The sequence below is a fragment of the Tachyglossus aculeatus genome, chromosome 1 (genome assembly GCF_015852505.1).
Source record: "Tachyglossus aculeatus isolate mTacAcu1 chromosome 1, mTacAcu1.pri, whole genome shotgun sequence".
NCBI lineage: Eukaryota > Metazoa > Chordata > Mammalia > Monotremata > Tachyglossidae > Tachyglossus > Tachyglossus aculeatus.
Window position 1 is genome coordinate 130920639 of NC_052066.1, and position 21258 is coordinate 130941896.

A 21258-nucleotide genomic window follows, 5' to 3' on the forward strand; every position below is an offset into this window, starting at 1 on the left:
TTCCTAATTCCCCATGCTGATCAGTGCAGAGCTCTACATGAAGTATTTGTTAAAAAAAAAAACCATTTGTGATGATAATTTCAGATAGCAATGTTCACTGTGGTACTACTGTTACAAATAGAAGTTTATTAAAGTGGTTCAAATAAAGACAATTAAAATGTCTCCTTTAGAAACAAAGTCTTAAGGTGATTGTGTCTAAGATATTTTTTTCTAGGACTAATTAGATAGAAAAAAAGCCCAAAGTAGTAAGGGGGGAATCATAAGGAATAGCTACACTCAGCTCAGCCAGAATAGCGTTTTTTTTTTTTCCAAGATTTTTGGATAGAAAGCAAGGTCAGGGTTAGGGCATCTTCTTCCAATATCGTATGTCTTACTGGATACAGTGCAATTTGATATATGAAGAGGTGGTTGTGCAAAGGAACTCAGCAACCGACATGGGATGAGGACTACAATGCAAGAATTTCGTAATTTAGGGCTCGGCCAGAATATGATCCACATGTAATAGGGGAGATAGCTGTATTAAATTTCTAATCTTTCAAGGAAAAATTCAGGATCAAATAAATCTTTTGGTGTTGAAAGCTTCTTAACCCCAATTCCCATCCCTTCCTCCTATGCCAGTCCTTATTTCCTCCTTTCATGTACTCGCTCTGCAACACAGCTACCTTGGATTGGAAGAACCATGGGTGAAGATGTTTCAAGCATCGTCAGCAGTGCCTTTAAGCATGACTAGATGGCATGGAGATAGGGCTAAGATGGGCCCACAGTGAGCCTAGAAGTGGCTGGCTGGTAATATGCCTAACACAAAAGAATGCATTACTTTGTCTTATGGAGAAAAGGACTTGGTGTCTCCGTCTCTCCAATCCTGCAAAGGGATGTGGATTGTGAGTGCAAACCAGTGGTCTACTCGTTTCCTCAGAGTGACTACCAACCACTTGTCGGTTTAGTTTGGTCAAAACAAAATCTGGGTTTCAAAACACTGTGTGCTACATCCCAACTTTCTAATGGTTAAGTAATAATTGGAAGATGCTCACCCACTAGAATTTAAAAACCATTTAATACCCTTTTTTGTTTTACCTTCCTACTACATTAGAGTTTTTGGTCCCATCCTATCTTTGGAAAAGGAGTAGATCACTTTTGCATTCAGTTATTCACTCCACTAGGGTTCTATCCATTCTAAACTCAGAAAATGGACACTGGTCTCCTGAAGAATCAGTATTCCTATCCACAGATGAGCAGCCTACTTCATTGTTATCTAGTATTTTGTGATTTTCTGCATTTTATTGTTTATGATAAATAATTTCTTTAGCCTATAATTATTTTAAATGGCCATTTTATTATTGATTTTTCTAGTTCAATTTTGTGGGGAAATTGCTTGGACCAAGAGGAAACTCCTTGAAGAGGCTTCAGGAAGAGACAGGTGCTAAAATGTCTATCCTTGGTAAAGGCTCAATGAGGGATAAAGCTAAGGTATTTTTCTTTTTATTTTGATACTTCACTTGCACACCATGAAAAATGTCATTTAACCAAATTCACACTGTCCCTTGCAACTGCCTACGTGTGTTCTAATAGTCCAATTTGAAACTACACCATATGCCTCCTTTTTCATCCTGTCCCTTCCCTTTACTTTCATTTTTGGATCCCTTTGGTCTTCTTAGCAACTCTTTCCCCCCTTTCCTTCTTTCACCTTTCTCTGACCCCTGCTTTCTTCTCTCAGGCAGATTCTTTCCAGATTTTGATGTGCTTTCTGTGTTCTCCACTATACATTTCATTGTTAGTTTTCCCCACCCCATCCATATTCCTTTTTTGTTGTTGTTGTTGAATCACAGCTTGTAATTGTTTTCAAATAGTTGCTTCTTCCACTTTCACCTTCATGAGATTTTTCTTAAGGAACTTCTAATATTTGTCTGAAAATTTAAAATTTATCTGATTTTTAAAATATAGCTCTCTTTAATACAAATGTTTCAATATCACAGAAATGCTTTGAAAAAGAAGGAAATGAAGGGATTGCCCAGCTTGGTGAAACTTCTTTTCCATTTTGTTGAATTTTATGATTCAGTGGAGTTGTGGACAGATTTTAGAATGTATATCTAGGTAGGGACTGCTTCTTTGTGATTTTAGCACAATTTATTTTCAGATTCCATTACCTTTGGGAGTTTAATGTGCAGCTGTTTAAGGATCTAGTTAATGGTTAAAATGCTACAACCAGTTGGCTAAAATGGATTATTGAAGTGTAGCTTGGATATCATCTTGAATATTATACTGAAAGCGTGACTGGAATGCCATAATTTTCTTACTTAGGGTTGCTTGTTTGGCCCTGATATTTTGATGTAGTGCATGGCCATAATTTGGCAATTTTAGTTTTTCTCCTGCATGTGATTTAAATAGTCTTTATGAATTTATTGGAAATATTGAATGAGACTTTCTTGAAAAAAGAAATGAGTGGGGAGATATACCATATGGTAAACATTTTTACCTTTTCCCTATTTGTAGTCATATTAAGGCTCCATATAATGCTGATAACAGTCAAGTCATTTAAAAATTTGGAAGGAAAAATGTGTTTATTTACTATTTGGCACCTACCAGTTCAAAGTAGGTCATTCCTATGTTTCCGCACATTGCCACACATGGGTACTTAATACTGTGCTCTGCAAGCAATGAGAATTCAACAAATATCATTGATTGATTTATTGGATGGCTGCTATCCATTTTGCCAAGTACACCCAGTAATGCTTTTATAAATAACTACTGGCATCCAGATGATGATTTCTTTGTGAAAGAAAGACATTTTTTTCTTGATTTCTTTTACCCTTTTTTAGAACATTTGAATAAGTGAATTGAAATTTTCTTTGAAATTAGTTGGGTATATAAAGATACAATATTAAAATGGATTCCTGAAGGCAGATTAGCATCCTGTAATTTGGTATTCCAGTAATAAAATTAATTTTAAAGATAGAGAAAGACTTGTAAATGATTTTTCTCTTTCCCATAAAGGGGAACCATTTCATTGATGATACTTTGCTGTCGAAAATTTGCATTATGTTTTATTTTACTTCGCCAAACGATTTTTCTTTTACTATAAAATGTTTCCACCCTTGATAAAAAAAATCCTCTTTTTGTTTGTATTGCCAAATATAGTAGGCCAAAGATGTGGGTATTTGTGTAACTAAATGTTGCAGTTTCTTCATATTTAGAAAACTTGAATTTTTCTTTTCCTTAGGTTCTTGAATAAATATTGGTTATTTTATCAGGCATGAAAAAGATGTTTCAACTGAAATTCTGGCAAATCTAATTCAACATCTATCTATCCATTTTTCTTGTATTGCTATTTGTTGTTTTTATTTCATCTTTTCACTACATTTGACCTTGCTTTGGGTGGTTGGTCTTTAACTTGGCAAAAGAAAAGCTTAAAAACCTGAAATCTAAAAATTAATGACATTTACCATTTAAAGTTTTGGAGGTGGAGAAAGCATTACTTCAAAAACAATATTCTAATGAAAACTATGCTTCTTGTCCAACATTATGGGCTTATTCAGAAGCCAGAACATCTCCTGCCAAAACAGACCTTTTGTGCCAAGAGGGGATTGTCATAGTAGACTGTTACACTTTTCCTGGAGACTGAATTGGAAAAAAAAAAGACACTATTTTGAGTTTTTGTAATAGCATACATTAAACCCATTGGGCATAATGCACTGTACTGAGCATTTAGGAAGCTCAGAGCAAGCAAATGACATAGTTGCTACCCACAAGGAGCTTATATTCTAACAGGGTGAAGGACTTGAAAATATTTTAAAAATTGTGTGAAAGCACAGTTGAAGGCCAAATGGACAAATGTGCTGTGAGAATGAATGTGTGCATTTGATAGAGATTGTTGGTGAGTTTATATGATTTAGGGTGAGGGGAAGTTATTGAGTCAGTTCAATGCAAGTTGGAAACAACCTAGATTCTTCGAGTGTGAAGTGCATAATTGGGTATCTAAATAATTTGACTTAAAATATTTGCTTTCTATTAACCAGCATATGTTTTTAAAACATTTAAGATTTGAGTTACAATGTTCATTTGGGCAGAATAGACCAAGTCTACATAGTCACTACATAGTCACTCCCTTGGCATAAGTTTAGGCAAAGAACATTTTCATTCACATTTCACTCTCTTCTACCTTGGTGGAGCTGGCAACATAATGGATAAGCTCTAAGGGAGAAAAGTGCCTGATTTACACAGCCTAGGTCAAATGGGGACTGGAAAGTAATTTTGTTGGTTAGCACCATCTATACAACTCAGATAAATGGAGTTAAAATTTTTTGGCTTCTATTATCCAGTTGGTAAAGAGGAGGGCCAATAAGGTTCAGGAGTAGCCTGTTCTCTTTGGGCAGAAATAGACTTCCCTTGTTTCTGTTGAATTTTTCTTGTTACAATTTCTCTGGTTCTCCCTCTCCCTCTCTAGATTGTGAGTCTCTGGTGGACTGAGGCCTCTACCTGAAGCATTGCACTTGTATTTTTCTCCATCTCTTAATGGAAACCTGGAAAAAATGTAATTGCTTAATAGCACTACTAAGATGCCTACCACTACATGGAACAAATCAGATGATTCTTCACCATCCTGAATAATGTCTTGGACCATTCTTAATTGGATCTAGAACTGGGGAGATCATTCTTTAAATCTAATCTTTTCATTTCCTTAAAATGGGCTTATCCATAGAGCTAATAGAAAGAGAAAAGGAATGATAACTCTAGTATACAGCTAACACTAAACTTCCCTTATCTCAATGACTGTATCCTCCATTTCATTATCCCATTTGCCAAAACCATGTGAGCACAGAATTCCTACTATGTAAAATCATATCAATAAGAAGAACACATTCTCCATTTTGCAATTAAATCTCAGACATAGGAAATTTTTTTTGGTTACCATGAGAAACAATCAGTGCAATGCTGCAAAAAACTAGCATGTAAAGTAAAAATGGCATTTATAACACATTGAAACACCCTAGAAAATGAATTGGCATCTCACAAAATATTCAAAGCAGAAGTCCATTGAGCACCATATGGTTAAACCCTTCCAAAAAGCTAAGCAGCTGTGTGTGCTTTACTAGCAGTCTTCTTTACTAGACTCTTCAGTGTAGTACTGCTAATTTTAGTAATGCCAATTGAAAAGTTTGGGTAAGAAGAACAGTTATGCCTAATTTTTGCAATTTCTGTTTGAAGGGAAAACAAAAAATATATTTTGAAAGAAATGGAAAATGTTAATGGGCTTAAATACTAAACTTTTCAACAATACCTGAATATATTTCTAGGGGAAAACAAACTTAAGCCTCTTCCACTTTCATTTTGAACTAACCCTTGCTAATCTGCCACCTTACCCGTATTCTTTCTTCCTTCAACCTGATGTTTGTCCCCTACAAGAACTCCAACTTCTTGATTCTACCCTAAATAATTTTGTCCTCTCCTATCTTCCTTTCCCAAATGCGAGTTTGTCTATATCCTTCACTCCACCCCCACAGCATGTTAAAACTCTTACCACCATTTCTATTTTTCCTCCCTGTCGCATCCTGTGTTCCCAAAATGAAACTTCTTGATTCCATCATAGCCTCCAACTGTCATGTCACCTTTCTTCCTTTCTTGTATCCATCTTCTAACTCCATTTTCTCTCTTCCAACTTTTGTCCTCAAGAAGCACCACAGCTTAGTAGAAAGAGCACAGACATGGGAGTCAGAGGATCCAGGTTCTAATTCCAGCCTTGCCGCTTTTCTGCTGCGTATCACCTTGGAGCAAGTCACTTCTCTGTGCCTCAGTTTCCTCTTCTGTAAAATGAGGATTAAGACTGGGAAGCCCCATGTGTAACAGGGACATCTTATCTTGTATCTTGTATTATCTTATATATACCCCGGAGGTTAGTACAGTGCCTGGCTCATAGTAAGTGCTTAACAAATACTATTATCATTATTACACTATTATGAGACTGGAATTAGTCCTTTTCATCTACAGGTGTGGCAGCCATCCAGGATTCCAGTGTCATAGTTAAAGGAAAAAAAAAACAGACTTGTCTCTGTCCTAACCCTTGACCTTTCTGCTATATTCGGTATAGTTGGCCATCACTAGCGTTGGCTGCACAGAAAAAAATATTAGTGTGTCCTGATTCTAATTTTATTTCTCCAACCACCCATCATTTTCTTTTCTTATAGTGACCACAGGAGTCCTTCAGATCATCTCAGTGCTTCTGCACCACCTGAGGACTTATGCCTCCCACCCCATCATACACTGTCCTATTCCTGGCCATCTTTAAAGGGATACGACCAGGCTGCCTTCAAAAATCTGCACATCCCACTTGCACCTTCAATCCCATCTCTTATCACCTTTTTGTCCTCATTAACTGCCACCTTTCTCTGCTTACACTGTGGCTCTTTCTCCTCTTTCTTCAAACATATCCATAGCACCCATATTTTTAAAAAAAAACCTCATTTTACCATCCTCTCAAATGCTTCATCTTTGTTTATACCATCATCCTCTCTGTCTGAAGCCCTTAAAATTGGTATTGTCCTAACCTCCTCATTGTCCTTCTACTTTCACACTCAACCTACTGAAATAACCTGCTGATTTTTCCACAAAAAATATTTTTCATGGATTTTCCATTCCTCCAACCATACACAACTGGCCTTGCTGGTCACCTTCCTCCTGTGAATTTCCCCTTCAGTCAGTACTGTACCGCTGCACCTTGTCATCACTCAGAACATGCCTCCTCTCTCTTCAGAGCCTTCTAATGCTTCCTCAGGTCCCTCCACATCGGTCCATCAAGCAATCATACTTATTGATTTATTGATGTATTTTTTGACATAGTGATGTATTTATTGATTGATTGATTTGTTTTAACTTCTCACTATTGGCTTTAAAGCTTTCCATCACCTTGCCCCCTCCTACCTCACCTCCCTACTTTTCTTCTATATCCCAACCCGCACACTCCGTTTCTCTAGTGCTACCCTTCTCACTGTGCCTCCATCTCGCCTGTCTCTCCGCCGCCCCTGGCCCATATTCTGTCTCTGGTCTGGAACTCCCTCGCTCCTCAAATCTGCCAGACAATCACTCTTCCCCCCTTCAAAGTCCTACTGAAGGTGCACCTCCTCCAAGAGGCCTTCCTAGAATGTCCCAATTTTCCTCAGTTCCTCCTCGCTTTTGCATCACCATGACTTGCTCCCTTTGCTCTTCCCCCATTCCTGCCCCATAGCCCTTATGTACATATGTATATATCTATAATTCTAAATATAATTAATACCTGTTTACTTGTATTGATGTCTGTCTCCCCACCTCTAGACTGTGAGCCCACTATGGGCATGGATTGTCTCTTATTGCTGTATTGTACTTTCCAAGTGCTTAGTACAGTGCTCTGTACATAGTAAGTGCTCAATAAATATGATTGAATGAATGAATTGAGTGCTTACAGTGTGCAGTGCTCAGGGCTAAATGCTCAGAAGAGTATACTTACAGAGGTGGCAGACATGTTCCCTTTCTACAGAGCGTTTACAGTCTAGAAGAGAAGCTTACAGTCTATAGGGCATTAACAAAGATTCCTTACTATCAGCTTTGACTTTCCATGAGCTTTTTCCACATGACTTAACAACTCTCCTCACCTTTTACTCTGCTGCTCATGTTCTTCACTCCACCCTTCACTTCACTCTTCATTCCAGAAGCAGCATGGCTTAGTCAGTAGAGCCCAGGCTCGGGTGTCACAGGTCATAGGTTCTAATCCCAACTCTGCCACTTGTGGACTGTGACTTTGGGCAAGTCACTTAACCTCTCTGTGCCTCATTTACCTCATCTGTAAAATGGGGATTAAGACTGTGAGCCCCACGTGGGCAACCTGATTATCTTGTATCTACCCCAGTGCTTAGAACAGTGCTTGTACATAGGAAGTGCTTAATAAATACCATATCATCGTCATCACCCATTCCCACTTCCAGGTGAGCACCACTCACATCTTGCCCTGTCTCTCACCCTTTCTTCACAATGTCCCCAGGGCTTTGAACTCTCCTCTGCCCCTATATCTGTCAAAACTCAACCCTCGCTCCCCTCGAAACCCTCCTAAAATCCCACCTCCTCCAAGTGTTCCCAGGTCAATTATCATTACATAATACTGATCAACTCTTTATTCATTTACTTTGAGCACTGTACAAAACACTTGGGAGACTACAATACAACAATAAACAGTCACATTCCTGCCCATAACTCTTCAGCAGTTTTCTGCACTTTATGTATCTATTTACACCAATCTCAAAACTTATGTATTTGCACATATTCACTATCACTATATCTGTCCCACCCCTAGTTAGAGTGTAAGCTCGTTATGGGCAGATAACATAATATGTTTGTTCTTCAGTTGCATCTCCCAATCTTTAATACATGTGTTCTGCACTCAGGTGGCCTATAAATTTTGAAGCAGAGAAGCAGTGTGGCCTACTGGAAAAAGCACAGGCCTGGGAGTAAGAGGACTTGGGTTCTAATCCCAGCTCTGCCACTTGTCTGCCATTTGACCTTGGGCAAGTCACTTACCTTCTCTTTGCCTCAGTTAACTTATCTGTGAAATGGAGATTGAATTCCTGTTCTCCCTCCTTCTTAGACTGTGAGCCCTATGTAGGGCAGGGACCGTGTCTGACCTGACTATTTTGCATTTTCCCCAGTGCTTAGAACTGTGCTTGACACAGAGTGTTTTACATATGTCACAGTCATTATCATTATTATCATTACTAGTATGCAAAGAATGTGCAGTCAGCAAATACTGTTTGATCCAGCAGCTTATATGGTTCGATTATCACCCATTAAATAATAATAATAATAATTATGGTATTTGTTAAGCACTTAACATACCATAATACCATAATAATTATGGTATTTGTTAAGTGTGCCAACCACTGTTCTAAGCACTGGAGTAGATTCAAGGTAATCAGGTTGTACCACATGGGGCTCACACGTGGTACAGAGGCACAGAGGAGCCTCCAAACTCAACTGAGGCACAGAGAAGTTATGTGGCTTGCCCAAGGTCACACAGCAGACAAGTGAAGGAGCTGGGATTCGACCCCACATCCTCTGACTCCCAAGCCTGTGCTCTTACCACTAAGCCACGCTGCTGCTCTTGATCCTACATCACTAAGCCGTGACTTCTTGTCTGTTCTATAATATTTGCTTTCCTTCTATTTTTGGAAGCCCTCCATTGGATGACTTATTAAGTTGTACTTTATGGAAAGCATTTGTACTAGGCACTTGGGAGCATAAAATAAGAGTTACTGACCTAATCTTTGCCCTCAACAGTATATCCAGTAGGGCATCTTAAAGTTAATATGTTCAAAATTCAACTCCTCATCTTCTCTTTTCCTTTATTTCTCCAAACTTTTTACATCACAGTCAGTCATGCAACCCACAAGTTGGCAACCTTGGTAACATTTTTCACTCAATCAAGCAGTGATATTGAGTGCTTACTGTGTATGGAGTACTGTACTAAGCACTTGGGGTAGAAAAATACAGTTGGTAGACATGATTCCTGCCGTCTAGAAACTTAATATAGTGAGGGAGACTGAAATTAAAATAAATTATGGATAGGGGAAGCAGCACAGTATAAGGTTATAAGCAGCAGTGTATATTTACTTTCTATATTCAACCTGTCTTTTAATCGTGCTGCTTCTTCCTCCGTTATATTTTATGTATCCATCCCTCCCTTTCCACCCTTACAGCCACTGTTAAGATTGCAATTAGTTTGTATGGTCAAGGATCATGTATTCTACCTTCCCAAGGGCAGTAAACCACTTCTATTTTTTGTCCTACCACAGGTCCAACCCACAACAGAGGGATTTGGGGGATTCATGGTGGTTCTCCTCTTCTAGGTGGCATATGGGGCAGTGTGAAGGTTTTCTATTCTACCACCCAGTTTTTGGGGGTTTTTTTGGCAGGGGGAGGGGTTGGTGGCTTTTTTGTTGTTTGATTTTTAATGGTATTTGTTTAGTGCTTACTATATGCCAGGCACTGTACTCAGTAGTAGCAGCTGTAGATGCAAGCTTATGAGGTTGGACACAGTCCGTGTCCCACTTGGGGTTCACATTCTTAATCATCAATCATATTTATTGAGCACTTACTGTGTGCAGAGCACTGTACTAAGCGCTTGGGAAGTACAAATTGGCAACATATAGAGACAGTCCCTACCCAACAGTGGGCTCACAGTCTAAAAGTGGGAGACAGAGAACAAAACCAAACATACTAACAAAATAAAATAAATAGAATAGATATGTACAAGTGAAATAAATAAATAAATAAATAGAGTAATAAATATGTACAAACATATATACATGTATACAGGTGCTGTGGGGAAGGGGAGGAGGTAAGATGGGGGGGATGGAGAGGGGGGCAAGGGGGAGAGGAAGGAAGGGGCTCAGTCTGGGAAGGCCTCCTGGAGGAGGTGAGCTCTCAGTAGGGCCTTGAAGGGAGGAAGAGAGCTAGCTTGGCGGATGGGCAGAGGGAGGGCATTCCAGGCCCGGGGGATGACGTGGGCCGGGGGTCGATGGCGGGACAGGCGAGAACAAGGTAACTGAGGCACAGATAAATGAAGTGATTTGCCCACGGCCACACAGCAGACAGGTGTGGAGCACCAATCTAATCCTGATTAGAACTCAGGTCCTCTGACTCCCAAGCCTGTGCTCTTTCCACTAGGACATAATGCTTCTGAGAAGCGAAGTGATTTCCCCAGTGTCACAAAGCGGACAAGTGGCAGAGCCAGGAGTAGAACCCAGGTCCTTCTAGACCTGTGCTGTATCCACTAGACAACACTGCTTCTCTGTTCTTTATCTGTTATTCCCTCTCTCTCTCCAAGGCACTACGCAATGAGGAGAATTAATCTCTCAGAAAGTTTCGCACATATGCTGGACAGTCATGTAGTCCACATCACAGCACAAGGGTACATGGCCTGTTAAATATGACTTGGAGATACTCCTTGTTTGGGAGAGGTTTTTCCTCAGAGAGGTAGCAGACAGGTAGGGCTGGGGGGGATTTCTTTTTCATGCGACTGCTGAAATCAGTCCTTCAAATCTTCCAAGGTGTAAAAGTCTCGTGAAGTTTCTCTGCCCCCTGAAAATGACAGCCCTTGCCTATATAGGTTCTGCTCTTTTACTGTTGTTTCCTTGCCCTGGTTTCTGTAGTTGTGCAAGGGACAATTATGGGCAAACAATTTTTCATGTGTTGTTTGTTTTTAACTCTTCCATTTATATATTTTTTTAAATAAAATGTAAAAGACCCCCAACATCCTCTCCACAACTTTTCCTAAGCCTTCTGACTGTCATGTTCATTAATGGCTTATCAGGTGGATGGTAGATGGTGTCTGCTACTTTTAATAACTCAGAGATATTTTGTTCTATGCCTCTTTAATTACCATCCACTCGCATGCATGCCTTAGCACATAGGGATACCAGGAGAGAGAGTGGATATCTCAGTGCAAACATCTACTTTAACAGGAGAGAGAATGTGGATATCTCAGTGCAAACATTTACTTTAACAGGAAACAGCACTCCTGAGAAGAGTTCCCAAAGCAATGAGTCCCTGGGGTTGCCTGACTTCCTAAAGTATATAATTCATTATTTTTCAAAAATGCTAAGTAAAGTGCGTTGTTGATGATGATCAATACCAACCAGCAGAGTAGCCATTTACACTGCACATTGATAATGCTAAGGCTCATCCTGTGTTGGAATTATCGCCCAAGACATTAAGATTTGCTAGATTAAGCTCCTTGTAGTTTTAACATAGATTCCTGGTTTGAATTAAAGATCCAAGGTTCTAGTTGATGGTTGCTCTTAATTACCTATGTAATATTATTCATTAAATTGTATTTATTGAATGCATTACTGTGTGCAGAACACTGTACTAAGCGCTTGGAAAGTACAATTCAGTATTAAGAAACCTACTCCCTCCTGCTTTCTGCCATAACTTTGTCCTCTGCAGACATCTGCCCCTAAAACCATTCCCTTAGCACTGTTTTGAAGGGTATTGGATACTATACTTGCATATACTTGGAACATTTTAATGAGAAAAGGACATTGTAGTATAAGGTATAGCTATTACCTCAGTTGTATTTACTAGATGCTACATTTCCAATCCAATCTTATACCTTTCCTTGTCTCTACTTGCCTGTCTCTGTCTCTTCGTTTGTGCCTTTACCAGTTGGAACTCCCTTCTGCCACTTATCAGGCAGATGGGCACTTGATAGGGGTAAAATTGGTGTGAGGCATTCAATTGGGTTATGAATGTGTCTTGGTGCGCTTTCAGATCTACCAATCCCTAGTAGAAGGGGTTGAATAATAACCAAACAAGCAGCTGCATGCCCTGCGATTGACATTGGCCAGTCAAATGACACAATATGATGCCATCCTAATGACTCTCCCACAGTCCCCTTCCAGATTCAACAATCTACACATGTCTCCAATACAGGAAACTGTGTTTCCTCAACTATCATCTCTATGCTGATGACACCCAAATCTGCATCTCTACCCCTGCTCTCTCCCCCTCCCTCCAGGCTCGCATCTCCTCCTGCCTTCAGGACATCTCCATCTGGATGTCTGCCCACCACCTGAAACTCAACATGTCCAAGACTGAACTCCTTGTCTTCCCTCCCAAACCCTGCCCTCTCCCTGACTTTCCCATCACTGTTGACGGCACTACCATCCTTCCCGTCTCACAAGCCCGCAACCTTGGTGTCATCCTAGACTCCGTTCTCTCGTTCACCCCCTCACATCCAAGCCATCACCAAAACCTGCCGGTCTCAGCTCCGCAACATTGCCAAGATCCACCCTTTCCTGTCCATCCAAACCGCTACCCTGCTCATTCAAGCTCTCATCCTATCAGACTACTGTATCAGCCTCCTCTCCGATCTCCCATCCTCTTGTCTCTCCCCGCTTCAATCCATACGTCATGCCGCTGCCTGGATTGTCTTTGTCCAGAAACGCTCTGGGCATGTTACTCCCCTCCTCAAAAATCTCCGGTGGCTACCAATCAACCTACACATCAGGCAGAAACCCCTCACCCTCGGCTTCAAGGCTCTCTATTACCTTGCCCCCTTCTACCTCACCTCCCTTCTCTCCTTCTACAGCCCAGCCCGCACCCTCCGCTCCTCAGCTGCTAATCTCCTCACCGTGCCTTGTTCTTGCCTGTCCTGTCGTCGACCCCCGGCGCACGTCATCCCCCTGGCCTAGAATGCCCTCCCTCCCCACATCCGCCAAGCTAGCTCTCTTCCTCCCTTCAAGGCCCTACTGAGAGCTCACCTCCTCCAGGAGGGCTTCCCGGACTGAGCCCCTTCCTTCCTCTCCCCCTCCTCCCCCCTCTATCCCCCTAGCCTTACCTCCTACCCTTCCCCACAGCAGCTGTACATATGTATATATTTGTATGTATTTAATACTCTATTTATTTTACTTGTACATATCCTATTTATTTTATTTTGTTAATATGTTTTGTTTTGTTCTCTGTCTCCCCCTTCTAAACTATGAGCCCACTGTTGGGTAGGGACCGTCTCTATATGTTGCCAACTTGTACTTCCCAAGCGCTTAGTACAGTGCTCTGCACACAGTAAGCGCTCAATAAATACAATTGATTGATTGATTGGCCCACTGTTGGGTAGGGACTGTCTCTATATGTTGCCAACTTGTACTTCCGAAGCACTTAGTACAGTGCTCTGCACATAGTAAGTGCTCAATAAATACGATTGATTGATTTCTGGGACTCTGAATCCAAGCCTATACAACAGGGCCTCTTCCTCCTCCCACTGCCATGGGGTCCAGCTATGAAGAAGGATACTGGTCCACCTCTTCCCCCTGCCATTGTGGTCAGTTCCGGAGGATACACTAGGTGACCACTGCCCCTTGACTGCTGCCATAGAGCTTAGCTCTGGTGGAGTACCAAGCGTGGCCTCTGCCCCATTTCCACCATCATGATCCGCTCCAGAGCAAGACCTTGACCTCTGTCTCCTGTCTCTGCTGTGAGGGTCATTTCAGGAGGAAGAGCACAAGTGACCTCACTTCTGATTCCACCCTGGGGGTCAGATCCAGAGGCAGACCCTGTCCCCACCATGGGAGTCAGCTCTGGAGGGTTAGCCATGGGGTTCAGCTCCAAAGATAGAACTGGGACTGACTCTGTTCCCTGTCCATGCAGTGGGGTCAACGCCAGAGGAAGAGAGCCAGGGAAGAGGTCTCATGATCAGGCATTTGTGAGCCAGCTCCCACTACCCTGGAGGAGGACTTGGGTCCCTTGCATTGGAGCTGATCTCCACATTGGAGATAGGGAGAAAGGACAACCTTAAGGAGGGTGGGAGCCAGACTCACCAGTTCCCCTGTGGAAGGGAGAAAATCTGAAGAGGAACAGGGTCACAGAAAGTATCTCCTCCCTCTTCCCTTGAATGGCTTCCTGGCTGTAAGATCTGGTGACTTTGTAAGCAGTGAATCAAATCAATTGGGGGAACATATGGAATAGTCCTTTATTGGCTCATCGTGAAGGATTTTTCCTAATTAAAATGCCATAGTGCAAAATGCCCCATTCTGTTGTGGAACCAGCCAGACCACAGCTAAATCAATCAACGGTATTTATTGAGCCCTTACTGTGTGCCAAGCACTGTACTAAATGCTTGGGAGAATACTACACAGAAGTGTTGATAGACATGTTTCCTGCCCACCAGAAGCTTTCTGTCTACAGGGGAGCCCAACAGCTATGTATATGGCTATGTTTATGAATGATGTGGGACTGAATGTGGGATGAATATCACTATCATTATTATTATTATGAAGCAGCGTGGCTTAGTGGAAAGAGCACGGGCTTGGGAGTCAGACATCATGGGTTCTAATCCCGCCTCTGCCACTTGTCAGCTCTGTGATCTTGGGCAAATCACTTAACTTCTCTGTGCCTCAGTTACTTCATCTGTAAAATGGGGATTAAGACTGTGAGCCCATCTACCATAGCGCTTAGAACAGTGCATGGCACGTAGTAAGTGCTTAAGAAGTACCATCACTATTATTATTATTATCAGGTGCTTAAGGTGTACAGATCCAAGAAGATGCAGAAGGGAGGAGGAGTAAGAGGACAATGAGGGCTTAGTGGGTGAAGGCCTCTTGAAGAAGATGTGATTTTTGTAAGGCTTTGAGGATGGGGAGAGTCATATTGAAATGATCTGTCATATATAAATGAGGAGGGAGGTCCAGGCCAGAAGGAGGGTGTGGGCAATGGGATAGTAGTGAATTAGATGAGTCAGTGGTTGGCATTAGAGGAGTGAAGTATGCAGACTGGGTTGTAGTAGGAAGTCATGAGGTAAGGTACAAGGGGATGAGCTGATTCGGTGCTTTAAAGATGATGTTAAGGAGTCTCCGTTTAATATAGACTTTAAGCTCGTTATGAGCAGGGAGCATGTCTGCAATTTCTGTTATGTTGTACTCTCCCGAGCACTTAGTGCAGCTCTCTGCACATAGAAGTGCTTAGTGAATACCATTGATTGATATATAGCTGGATGGGCAGGGTTCTTGAGGAGTGGGGGGAGTTGTGGTCTACACAACTTTGCAGGACAGCGAAGTGAAATAAAGACTGGAGTGAGGAAAACCTTCCTTAAATCCCACCTCTTCCAACCAGCCTTCCCCGATTTGTTTCCTAGAACCATAAGCCACATCATCTCTTCAGTCAGTTCTAGCGCTTATGAACTTATATTACTCCGTCCTTAGCACTCATTTTCTTTCCTTGTCTCATGGGTTAGAGTGTATACTCCTTGTGGGCAAGAAACATGTCACTCCATCACTGTACTTTGCAAGTGCTTAATACAGTGTCTTACAACTAATTATGTGCTCAGTAGTATTGCTACCATTTTTATTTCATTAGTACTTGGTTGAAGTATACGGATGCCCTTCTTTGTTGACTTAGCCTTTGATTCTGAAAGTTTGAAGGTGGCAATAGTTCTTTAACGAACCCCTGAAAGAAGTTCCTCTGGAAAGATATATCAGTGCCTTCAATGAAGTATTCTAAAGTGTTTAGAACCGTTAAAAAATGACAAATGTACAGTGAGTTATTTTCATTGCCAAAGAATAATTCTGAGATTATCAGAAACTCTGTTCTTTTCAAGAATTGAAGACTGGAGCTGCCTATGCAATTCGAAAGCAATTTTGATTATATCTTTGGAAAAATAATAATTTATACCTTTGAAGAATTGACCCGTAAACAAGAGCTAGATTGGATTTTTTTTAAGATCTACTCACCTTCCCCTGTTTAACCTTATTATGCCTCATTATTGATTTGTTTAATGACATGGACATTCAGGAATCTGCAAAAGTATTAGAGTACTGAGAATATTTTTGATTTTGATTAAAGCAATTTACATTCAACCACATTTCTGTTGGGACCTTGTGATGGTTTTTGAAACTATTTCACACATCTTACCTTCCTTGATTTTTTTTAAATGCATGCTGCTTGTATCTTATATTTCAAATAAGAGAACATATTTCTAGAAAGCAGGAAATTTGCAACAGTTAAATACTTTATTCTTGACCTAACATTGTGAAATGATAGTGAAAATTTCTCAACTTTTCTGTTATAAAATGTAAATGCTACCTATTTGATGAAAATGTGATGAAGATGGAGGTATTGCAATATTTATGAAAATTTTAAGAATCCTTGCTGGTACCATTTAAATTCAAAGTTTTATTTACTTTTGAAATATCAGTGAATTCAATTCAGCTCATTTCTAGGTCCTTTTAATTACTAATGGAGATTTTCTTGAAATATTCAGTGCAAATCAAATGTGAGAAATATTCAAAAAGGTATTTCCAATAGACACATTTGAAGCTGCTCTCATGAATCAGTAATAAAAAAAGCAGATACAGTAAAGAGCCCAAAAGCCAGGGAATGCCACAGGCTCCTGGTTGATACATGAAACTTGAGGCAGTGTCATTTTAAAGACCAATATCAATGGCTCTCACACAAAATAAGCTTGGGGACACTATAAGAAAATATTTTAATTAAAGAGAATTCCTGGGTTTTTCTTTAAATACAGAAAAAATAGAACTGTCAAAGCAAACGTCCCTTGGCAAGCACGGTGGTTGTCAGCTCTCTTTGACTTGGGCACTTGGGCAGATCTGGGGATGACAACAGATGCAGTCCGACAAGAAGAATAAAGTGAAAAGACGAGCTAATTAAATAGGCTCCTGCTGAACTTCTGACCCTCCAATCACAAGAATTCTCTCCTAAAGAAGTCTTGTGGATGAAAGGGGATGCTACCAATGTAATAGTTTGGCTGTGGAGGGAATACTTGGTTGGAGATGAGGCTGGTGCTGCTGCCTTTATAGCTTTCCCACCAGCCATACCGGTCAACTCTTCCTGCAAATGCTTTGTGCCTTTAATGGCTTACCACAGCCCTTCCTCCAGACTGTAAAAACATATTCCTTGATCTGACCAGTGCCCCTTCCAGCCCAATATTCAGTCTCTTATGGTCCTCAATATCTTGGCACTCCTTTGAAGAGTATATAACAACAACTGCTCCTTCAGCCTGGATCCTTCCTGATTCAGATAACATTTGAGGGCACTGCCAACGGTTTCTGAGGCTGAGCCAAAACACAAATTAAATATTGCTTTGCCAGAAGTCATTTTAAATATCCTGTGATCTAAGCACCCCTTTGATTAAATTTACAAAATATAGAATTAATCAGTCATATTTATAAAACACTGTGGGCATAGCACTGTACAAACCCTTGGGAGTGTACACTATAGCAGAGTTGGTTGGCATGGTCCTTATAAACAATGAGCTTACAGTCTGGAAGGGGAGACAGGCAGTAAATAAATTATGGATACATACATGAGTGGCCTGGGGCTGAAGGTGGGGTGAATATTAAGTGCTTAAAGGGTACAAATCCAAGGGCAAAGAGTGGGAGCAATCGTATAATAATGATGATAATAATTGTTGTGGCATTTGTTAAGCACTCACTATGTATCAAGGATTGTACTAATCACAGGTGAAGATACAAGATCATCAGGCCCCACATGGGGCTAACAGTCTAATAGGTCTCATAGGCTCATAGGGAGTAGCTTAGGGCTTAGTCAGGGAAGGCCTCTTAGGGGAGATGTGATTTTGGTAAGTCTTTGAATGTGGGGAGAGTTTGCTCCCCACTCATCATGTTTCCTGAATCACTGTAATTAAATAATTTGATTAAGATTTCTTGATTTATTTTTAACCTGACCAAACTAGAATAAATCTTACCTGTGATAATATCTTCCTCTCGTGAAAGTGTGTGTCAGAGTTTGTGAGTCTACAATGTGAGCCCATTGTGGCCCTTTGTTACTGAATTGTAATTTCCAAGTGCTTAGTACAGAGCTCTGCCCGCAGTAAGAGCTCAATAAATGCGATTGAGTGAATGAATGAATGAAATAACAATTACAGTCTGCAAAGAACTGTGGAAATTACAGTGAACATAGAAGATAGTTTCCATCCTCAGGAAGATGGCAATCGAAGTGACAGAAACATATCCACTTATAAAGCATCTATTAGAGAAGTCCAGAGACCCATATTATGGTTTAAGAACCAGGAGAGAATCAGTAGTTGAGTAGAGCAGGAAAGAGGGTTGTTACAACAGTTGGATAGTCTGAAGATTGACAAGTAAAGAACTTTTCTCCATGTAAATTGTAACTTTGGGTTTTAAATTTTCTAAATAATGACCAAGATAGGGGACACTTAGATTAATACTCTTGCAGTCACCATGCCTAGAGCACTCTGAATATCACAGGTTCATATTGTATTCTAAACTTTAATTATTTATCATTTTCCTTGGTATTCAGTTTTTCATTACTGGAAATGAATAGTTTGCAGGTCACTTGAAAATTTCCTTTATGTGATTTCACCAGTAATGAGACATGTCTGTATCCCTCTCTAGGGTTGCTTGGAGCTGTCAGGAATAGTTGAGATTTAGTTTGTGCTGTTGACAGTCATTGATGAAAGTGGATAGAAAACTCTGTTTTATATCTAAAGGTAATGACGTGAAACTGTAGAACAGATTTAAATATAGCTCAGGCAGACACAAAGAAACTACTTGTCTGTCAATGTTATCTTTTTGACAGGATTATTGAGCTACTTTTTAATTGCTTTCTTTCCATATTATTGTAAACCCTCTAGGTTTCAGGTAGAACAGTCAACTGACCAAATAAATTAATAAAGGATACCTAATTTTAACCACAAACTTGACTGGAAAATGCAGCCTGGGTGACTGTGAGCAGCTTTCAGTCAACAGTATTTATCACATTGCTACTGTTAGCCATACACAATGCCAGCTGCCTGCTGAATGATAAAGGAAATAAAAGACATATTTTTGGCTCCTAAGCAGTTCACAATGTACAAAGAAGTATTCTTGTTACCTATGCATAGTGTTCTTTCTAAAACTCTGATTTTCATCTACTCAACACCCCATCTATACCTCTCAGTAACTCCTACATCCACAGCTTCCATTGAATATCCCTGAGTGTCCCCATCTCCTTCTTTTCTAATGCTAATGACCTTGTTAAGTACTCTATATTAACTATAAACTTTGTTAAATACAGACTAGAGACTATCAGATGTGAAGTTCCCTAAAAGCCATCCTCCTATCTTCAACATTCTCCATATCTTACTTCCTCATCCTCCCGTTTCAATCATTAACAGTCATTGAGAACCTACTGTGCATGGAGCACCACCATCAATAACTTTTGCCCTCAACTTCCAATACTCCAACAACCCTATTGAAACACGTTTTTATATTGTTCAGGATTAAAGTGGAGCTCTTGAAGGCCTTCCTGGACTAAGCCCTCATTTTCCCTACTCTCTCTCCCTTCTGCTTCACCTTCTGCTTGGATATGTGTCCTTTAAGCACTTTTCTGTTTCACCTATGCACTTAGATCTATATTCTTTAAGCATTTGATATTTAATGTCTTTATCTCCCTCTAACTTGTGTTTCTAGTGGCCATGGAACAGGTCTACCAACCCTTTTGTACTGTACTCTTCCAGGTGTTTAGTTCACTGCTAACTGTACAACAGATTGATTTTGGAGGATGAATGTGGATGGAAAAAGCCTTCAAGACCATGGGGTTTTGGGGGGTTTTGCTTTAGGTGTGATGCCAAGGAGCATTTTTAAAAAAGAGAAGTAGGTGCCCAGTTAGTTGGGTTTTTTTTTTTTAAAGTTACATGTGGCTATATGAAAAATAGAAAACAGTGGGCAGGTAAATGATAGTACAACTGTGCAGGCAGAAGGTGATGAGACCTCTGCCAGGTTAGTGATTTTAGGGGTGGAGAGGAAGAGATGGATCTGTGCAGTACATTAAGGGAGGAGAACTGGCAATATTTAGAGGCAGATTAAATTTGGGAGGTAAATGAGAGTGAAGGATCAAAGTTACAAGTATGTGGAAGCAGCAAGGAGGAGGGTATTGTTAAGACAAAGGAAAGTTCAACTGAAAAGGTTGAAGAGTGGTCAGTCAACTTTGAACATGTAAGTTTAAAGTGATGGCAGGGCATTGGGATAGAAAATTCCTGCCAGGAAGAGGAAAAATGTGATTACAGAATAGGTGAGCGGTCGACTGCCAACTTGTACTTCCCAAGCGCTTAGTACAGTGCTCTGCACACAGTAAGCGCTCAATAAATATGATTGATTGACTGAATATGTAGATTTCTCAGTCATCAGTACAGAGGTGGTAGTTTAAACCATGCGAACCATTAAGACCTCTCAGGGAGTGTAAAATGAGAATAGAGCCCAGAAATAGGTCTTTAGTGACACTCCCAGTGAAACTGAGACTTTTAGACTGTGAGCCCACTATTGGGTAGGGACTGTCTCTATATGTTGCCAAATTGTACTTCCCAAGCGCTTAGTACAGTGCTCTGCACACAGTAAGTGCTCAATAAATACGATTGATGCTGATGATGAAGGGTAAGAAGAGGGAGAGAAACCGATAAAGGAAATTGAGGAAAAATTGGTTGGAGACCTAGGATGAGTACCAGGATAATATTAGGTGAAAGCCAAGGGCAGTGAGAGATTTGAAAAAAAAAGAGGAGGATAAACACTATTAAAAGGAGGAATAAAGTCAAGGAGGATTAGGACAGTGAAGAGAGCATTTGAACATTTCCTGGGAAATACATCATTGAAACCTTTGGTGGGTATACAATAATGAAGTAAAAAAAACCATGAGAAAAGGTATAAATAATAAATGCTAGAGTGAAGATAATGAAATGTGGATTATAGGGCAACTGGAAAAGAGTTGGAAGGG

The 21258-nt window shown here is 40.5% G+C and overlaps 1 protein-coding gene across 6 annotated transcripts in view; it reads left to right on the forward strand.

Moving 5' to 3' along the window:
• Positions 1–21258, forward strand: part of KHDRBS2 (KH RNA binding domain containing, signal transduction associated 2) — a 606540-nt gene that overhangs the window by 210089 nt on the left and 375193 nt on the right. For 5 of the 6 annotated variants that reach the window (XR_005451081.1, XM_038746702.1, XM_038746713.1 and 2 more), the window contains one exon: positions 1351–1467. The exons of the other annotated variant lie outside the window; for it this stretch is intronic. Coding sequence is in view for 4 of the 5 variants with exons in the window: in XM_038746702.1 (XP_038602630.1) it covers positions 1351–1467 (117 nt within the window). In the remaining variant the exon portion in view is untranslated. The remainder of the gene's footprint in view (positions 1–1350; positions 1468–21258) is intronic. 6 annotated transcript variants of the gene reach the window in all.